Source organism: Paroedura picta, chromosome 2 (assembly GCF_049243985.1).
Source record: "Paroedura picta isolate Pp20150507F chromosome 2, Ppicta_v3.0, whole genome shotgun sequence".
NCBI lineage: Eukaryota > Metazoa > Chordata > Lepidosauria > Squamata > Gekkonidae > Paroedura > Paroedura picta.
Window position 1 is genome coordinate 20,197,054 of NC_135370.1, and position 6,928 is coordinate 20,203,981.

General features: G+C 45.6%; 1 protein-coding gene across 1 annotated transcript in view; it reads right to left on the bottom strand.

Annotated features, from left to right (window-relative positions):
- LOC143830980 (aldehyde oxidase 2-like) overlaps window positions 1-6,928 on the bottom strand; it is a 42,761-nt gene that overhangs the window by 34,298 nt on the left and 1,535 nt on the right. The window contains exons 3-6 of the mRNA XM_077324198.1: window positions 6,057-6,219; window positions 3,629-3,721; window positions 2,643-2,812; window positions 717-831 (exon numbers count right to left, since the gene is read on the bottom strand). Of these exons, the coding sequence (XP_077180313.1) occupies window positions 717-831; window positions 2,643-2,812; window positions 3,629-3,721; window positions 6,057-6,219 (541 nt within the window). The remainder of the gene's footprint in view (window positions 1-716; window positions 832-2,642; window positions 2,813-3,628; window positions 3,722-6,056; window positions 6,220-6,928) is intronic.

Below are 6,928 nucleotides of genomic sequence, written 5' to 3' on the forward strand. Positions count from 1 at the left end.
AATGCGCATGCGCGGCAGTCCACGCATGCGTGTTTGCGCCGCCGCCATGCTGGCGGCCGCGGCTTCCCCTCCCGGCCCCTCCGGGCCGCAAGCAAATTGGCTGCTAAAGCGGCCCGCAGCCCGCGGGTTGGGCACTGGGCCGCGGCCCGTGGGTTGGGGACCACTGTTTTAAGGTAATCACAAGAAACGGCATTATAGGATGATTTGTTTTTAAATTCCAAAAGTCCTTGCAAGCCTCAAGAACCAATCAGGGTTTCTCTGATGGGGAAGGTTGTCACCCCTCTTGTCTGTTATGTAATTTTAGACACGGCTCCTCAAATCCATACAAAGTTTTACAAATTGCATTTCTGTGTTATATGGGCAGAACACAACTGAGCCATATAACTGATCTGTATGACTTCTTCTGCATGGAGTGAGAAAGGCAGGGAGGGGACCTCTCATGGCCTAGGCTTCTAGAAGACTCAACCAGTAGAGGTCCAACTCCAGACCATCAGTTTGCTGCCGTTTTCTCACCAATACAACAATGAGGGGGAGAAATATAAATCTAATATATATATATATATATAAATATAATTAGTGGTGATTTTCCCTTTTGTTCATCCAAAGCAACTAGGTCCCGTTAGCCTGTGTTCGCATTAGCAGAGTATTTCTATATTAGTAGCTGTGGTAGGCAAAAAAGAGTATATTTAGAAAGAAAACCATCAATGAAGAACTACCTCCTCTGCAGCAAACACTTTCTCATCTTCATCCCCATTTTCCCCTGGAATATCAGCAGCTGTGACCACGGTAACCACCCCCGGAGCATCTAAAGCCTCAGAGGTATCAATGGATCTGGAGAGGAGGATAAAGGTTCTAATTCAGGTAACAACAGGGAGCCACTAAAGGTATATGATTCAAACAGAAACAATAAAGGCACAATAAACATATACTTTCTAAATAATATATGGCAGAGGTCTCCAACCTATTTGAAACTGTGGGTGCATTTGGAATTCATTTTTAAAATACATATAGATATCGATTTTATTTTTGTCTTATAAGAAAAGAATTACAGCAAAAAATTACAAAGATTACATTAGGTCATATAACAGTCCCCAAAGTCTTGAAATTCTTCTGGTGATCTTCAATTAATCAGATGGGTTAACTTTGCCATAACTGCAAGTTCTCTAATTTTCCTAATCCATGAGTCTATATTAGGCAGTTTTTGATGTTTCCACCCTGATGCAGTTTGATGTCTTGCAACAGTGGCAGCATGGAAGAAAAATTATCTAGCGTGTTTCAGCAGTCGGGTCTTAAAATTTAAGATGGTCTGCAATTTATCACGTACTTTTAGCCAAAAGTTTTTTTTAATAAACTATCAAGATCACCACCTACGGGAAAAAGACCCACCAGTGTTGTGACATTTCCAACACATATAGCGCATTCGGCATTCTGACACAGCATGGTAGTTGCCGCAACAAAATGGCCGCCACAGGAGGTGGAGCCAGCCTCAAAATGATTGCCACGGCTTAACATCAGCAACACAATGTAGATCCTTGTGTTGAGGTGTCAGGAGCAATTAAGGAAGCATAATCATGTCTCCAGAAGTCAATCAGACTACTGGGCAAAAGGCCTTCCTGGCCCCACTCAATTTCCTAAAAGTATTTGGCTGGTGTCCGAAAAGGTACTGCAAACAACCTGCATTGCAGTGTGTCTATATGAACAAACCTGGGCACTCAGTCTCCCTTCTTAGGCCTACTTTATACCCAGTAGTTGAAGATCTGCCCCACTATCTATTGGAACGTCCACTTTACACAGATCCAAGGAAGAAATTTCTAAATAAAATTATTCCAGGGGCATTTTCTTCAGCTCATGATTAATTATAGTATTTGCCTCCTGATATGCAATGGTCCCCAACCTTTTTATCACCAGGGACCGGTCAACACTTGACAATTTTACTGAGGCCCGGGGGGGGGTAGTCTTTTGCTGATGGACGTCACCGCCACATGTGCTCCTGCTCCACTTGCTTTACCACCGGTGCCCCTGACTTCCTGCTGCCCGCTGGGGGGCGTTGCCAGCAGCAGCTACACAGTGCCACACCAAGGGGGAGCCCCAGCCATGGCGGCCGCTGGAGAACACCAAAGGTGAGCTGGCGGCAGAGTGGCAGGGCAGCCCCTGAGGCAGCAGCCAGGGAGGAGGACAAGGAGGAGCCGCGGCCCGGTACTGACTGATCTACGGACTGATACCGGTCCCCGGACCAGGGGTTGGGGACCATTGCTGATATGGACCCATTTGTGACATAAAGGGTTGCCACCTTTGCTTTGGCCACAAGAAAGATTCAAGCTGGCCTTGGGGCAAATACTGTGGTCTAATGAGCAGAATGTATGGGTTAAGTGTAATTTTTATTCTGGTTAAGTGATAACCGTGACAGATCTGTTTGTTTTGAACAATTTTATTGTTATCTGATCTTGCGATGGCCTATGGCCTAGTGCAATAAAGTTTGACTTTGACCTGCTTTATATTTGCAACCACTCCTTTGTTATTCTAGTTCACCCCCACACACACACACACACACCACGAAGCAAACAAATACAGATAGAACATGACCTGTGGTTCCATTTGGTCAAATGAGTTATCTCATTTGACCTCTTAACAGCATCACTTACATAATCTTCGCATGGGCTCGTGTGCTTTTTACCACTGCCATGTAGAGCTGTCCGTCTATTGGAGCAATATCATCCGTGTAGACAGCCTCGCCAGTGGCATGCTTAATCCCAGACTCATGCATGATGGGACGACCCACGGGGTCCCGAGGAGGCTGCTGTGGGTCGACATCCTGTCACAGAAGAAGTCACTTATTATTATTATTATTATTATTATTATTATTATTATTATTATTATTATTATTATATTTATAGCCTGCCACTCCCTTGCGGCTCGTGGCGGGTAACAATATCACAAATCCCCATTAAAACCCCACTTGCTATATAGATAGTTCATACTGTGGATCATTATGTAGCAGGGTCTTCTGAATACACTTGCTGCAAAGAAATTTAGGGATGGGCACGAACTGCATTTTTGCTGTTCAGTTTGTGACTGAACCATGAACCCAACCACAAACCATGAACCCAACCATATGCCGGTTCATGAGCCATCTCAAGGTTAAACCCTTGCTTTCTGCTTCCCACAAAAAGCTCAGAACCGTTTAAACCAGTGGTTCTCAACCTTGGGGTCAGGACCCCTTTGTGGGTTGAACGACCCTTTCACAGGGGTTGCAGCAGGGTAAGGAGCTTGGCCGGGGGGGGGGCACCATGCACACAACAGTCTTGTGGGGTAGATCAAGATAGAGCGTTTGTCTGTCTGGAGCAGCAGAAAAGAGTGAGATCAGCATGATAGGGTAAGAGGCAGAACTGAACTGAGAAACCCCAGAAAAAATCAATTTATATACAATCATAAACAATGGATCTTCACCCCATTCGTCAGTTTCGGTTTAATTTCTGTGAAAAAACACTTGCATAATTTTATGGTTGGGGTCACAGGTCACATGTCTAGCCAAGAGGGGCCAATGAAAATGCTAGAATTAACAATGCCGTTGATGATGAAAGGGAGCCTCAGTTTTTTCTGGGGATGAACTGCCTGGTTAACCACTGACCTGATATTCCTGCACGCCCCGTGGGGGATGATCTCGGAACTCACCCAAGGCACTCAAGGTTTCCTTGGGCAGGTCAGGATACTTGGATGGGTACTGCAGGAAGGAAGACAATTTTGAAATCATTTAATATATGTCCAATATTTTGGCTGCTGATTTTTCCAGAAAAAATGCTCTTTCAAAAGCAATCGACTTCCTTCTCAAGTCCGGCGCCCCAGTCAGAAAGCCATAAAGTATTCATGTCTCCAAGAAGTTTTTGTTTATGCAGTCGAATAGTTCTGTGACCCTCACTAGTACGAAGTTGTACAAAGGCCAGTATAAGTTACTAGATTTGATGTATCAGGTGGGTAGCTGTGCTGGTCTGCAGTAGAACCGCTAGATTTGAGTCCAGGAGCACCTTAAAAACCCACAAGATTTCTGAGGCATGAGATTTTGACAGTCAAAACTCCCTTGGTCAGACAAATTCTGAGGAAGGGAGCTTTGACTCTTGAAACTTCATATCCCCCAAAACCCACGGTGACTTCTTTGCGCTGGAAGTAATATAGGACAGTTCTCCCACATGGATATAGAAACAACTCGACAGAACAAGTAGGTACAAAAATGCATGATTTCTGTAACAGGCCTAGAAAAGGAAGGCCCATGAGTGTTTTAGTAGAGAGGTCACTCTTCTCCTCCTGGGAGTCCTTGTGCTATGCAGATGTGTCCTCTACAGCAGTGGCCTGCAACCTTTCCAAGGCTGCGGACCGGCAGTGTTGGGGTGGGCGATGGTGCAGCCGCGCATCTGTGCCGTGCGGGGCCGCAAACGTGCATGTGCAGCACTGCCGCACATGCACGCACGCATGCCTGCATGCATGCAACTGCACGAAACTGCTGTGCATGCGCGTTTGCGGCTGCGCATGGCACAAACGCGCATGCGCGGACCTGCTTCCCTCTCCCCCCCCACAAAATGAAGCTTTCCGGGCCGCAACCTAATCAGCCGCTTTTGCGGCCAATTTGCTTGCGGCCTGGGAAGTTTCTTACTGCGGGGGGGCGGGGAGAGGGGGCCGCGGCCCGGTGCTGAGGCCTTCGTGGCCCGGCACCAGGCCGCAGCCCGGTGGTTAGGGACCACCGCTCTACAGGAGAGATACTGCCTGATCAGAAAAAAGCAACCCTGGCTTGCTCTTGTGCCTTTAATTATAGCAGAAGTCCAAAAAGTGAGCATCTCTCACTTAGATATGCAGACCAAGCCAATAATGAAAGTGAATTTTTTTTTACCCTAGTTCCCTGGAAAAGCTAGGACCGGTCATATGTAAAAAGAAATATCTTGTGTGTCCCCTGTGTGTGTGTGTGGGTGTTCCCCATTGCTCAGCTAGGGTGATGGGCCGATGCAACCTGAACATCTACCCCTCCTGCTCTTATTAAGGAATATAAGAAATAGCAAAAAAAAAAAAATTGTTAGAGGCAAAAACAAAAATAATATTCATTTTATATTCCCATTGGGTATCAATTCTTTTTTCAACAAACACTTCATAAATGGAGGGGAAAAATCTCAGGAAAAATGAAAGCAAAACAAAAGTAAAACATTATTTTGTAGAGGTATCTAGTTCAACACGCCATACATTTGGAAAGAAAACTTTATAAGAACAAAATTTCCTCCAAGTGACTTCCTGGATATTTATTGCAAGCCCATGAGGTGACACAAATTGTTAGGATAGGGCTTGCCCACAGAAAGTTTATCATGGCATGTGGCTTGCAGGGACTCAGTGGATACTCTGTGAGATCTGTAAAATAGACAAGTAGATATTAGGGATGGACACAAACCAAGAGCCAAAATGTGGCATGGGCTTGGCCTAGGTCGGATCTCCTGAACCAATGCTTGGGGTAAGTCCCGAACATTTACCAGACTTTTGTTCTGTTTAGTTCAGCTATTTGGGCCATTTAAACCTAACAGCGGAGCAACATGAGTCCGCAGCTGACCTGTTAGGTTTAAATGGCTGACAGCCATTTCACTGATGGGTTTGGCTTCTCCCTGATTTCAAATGAGAGGAGACAAAAATGGACTGATGAAATGGCTGCTGGCCCTATTAGCCTAACAGGTACACCCACCCCACTATAAGTGGTTGCCAGCCAGGTTGAAATGGTTGCCAGCCAGGTGGGTTCACTCAGCAGCTGTTCATCAGTTTTGTTCTCCCCTGGTTCAAGGGGGAGGAAGCAAAACAGAAGAGCTAAAAATGACTCCCAGCCATTTAACCCTTCCCAAGAGATTCCCTCATTTCCGCCCATCTGTAGCAAGCTACAGTCAGGAGTAAGAGGGATCCAGTTCAGGGCATTTTGAGCTCTGTTTGGATAAAGGTTTGGTTAGAGGCCATCCTGAGCCAAACCAGATATTTTAGGTTCATGCCCCAGCCTAGTAGACATGCAAGCACACAGACATACAAGTACACAGACACACCATGTGCTTTAAATCTTGCAGCACTTCCAAATAAAATCTGTAAAAGAAGCTGATGAGCAGAGTTCGTCTGTATTCCACTTTTCCGCCTAATGCTGAAGGTGAGAGTTGAATCTCCTTGAGAATTAGCCGGCAGGCTTCATCCAGCATCTGCTCATCCCACTTTCTGGGGGAGAAAGGATAAGAAAAAAAGCATACTTATTTACTAGCAGAGCTAGGCAAAACTTTAATGTAGAAACTAAAGGCCAACTGCCACACTGGATCTCCCAGCATTTTGATATTTTGTTTCATGCAGTTGCAGGGTCAGAATGGGCAGGCGGGGTTTCCCTTGTCTCATTGTACTTTGGGGAAGATATATCTTGAACAAGATTGAGAAAGGAGTAATTTGCCTACTCATAACAAAAGGAATAAGAATCTCTTGTTACTGCCTGAAGACAAACTAAAAATATGGAAAATCCATCTCCTCAGTCTATTTTGCAAACAGCTAGGATTACTCATCTTTCCTATTAGAAGAAGAAGAAGAAGAAGAAGAAGAAGAAGAAGAAGAAGAAGAAGAAGAAGAAGAGTTGGTTCTTATATGCCGCTTTTCTCTACCCGAAGGAGTCACAAAGCAGCTTCCAGTCGCCTTCCCTTTCCTCTCCCCACAACAGACACCCTGTGGGGTGGGTGAGGCTGAGAGAGCCCTGATATTCCTGCTCGGTAAGAACAGTTTTATCAGTGCTGTGGGGAGCCCAAGGTCACCCAGCTGGCTGCATGTGGGGGAGCGCAGATTCAAACCCGGCTTGCCAGATTAGAAGTTCACACTCCTAACCACTACACCAAACTGGCTCTCTTTAATAAAAAGGGTCATTTGGACAGGATTCGCAGAGGGTGCT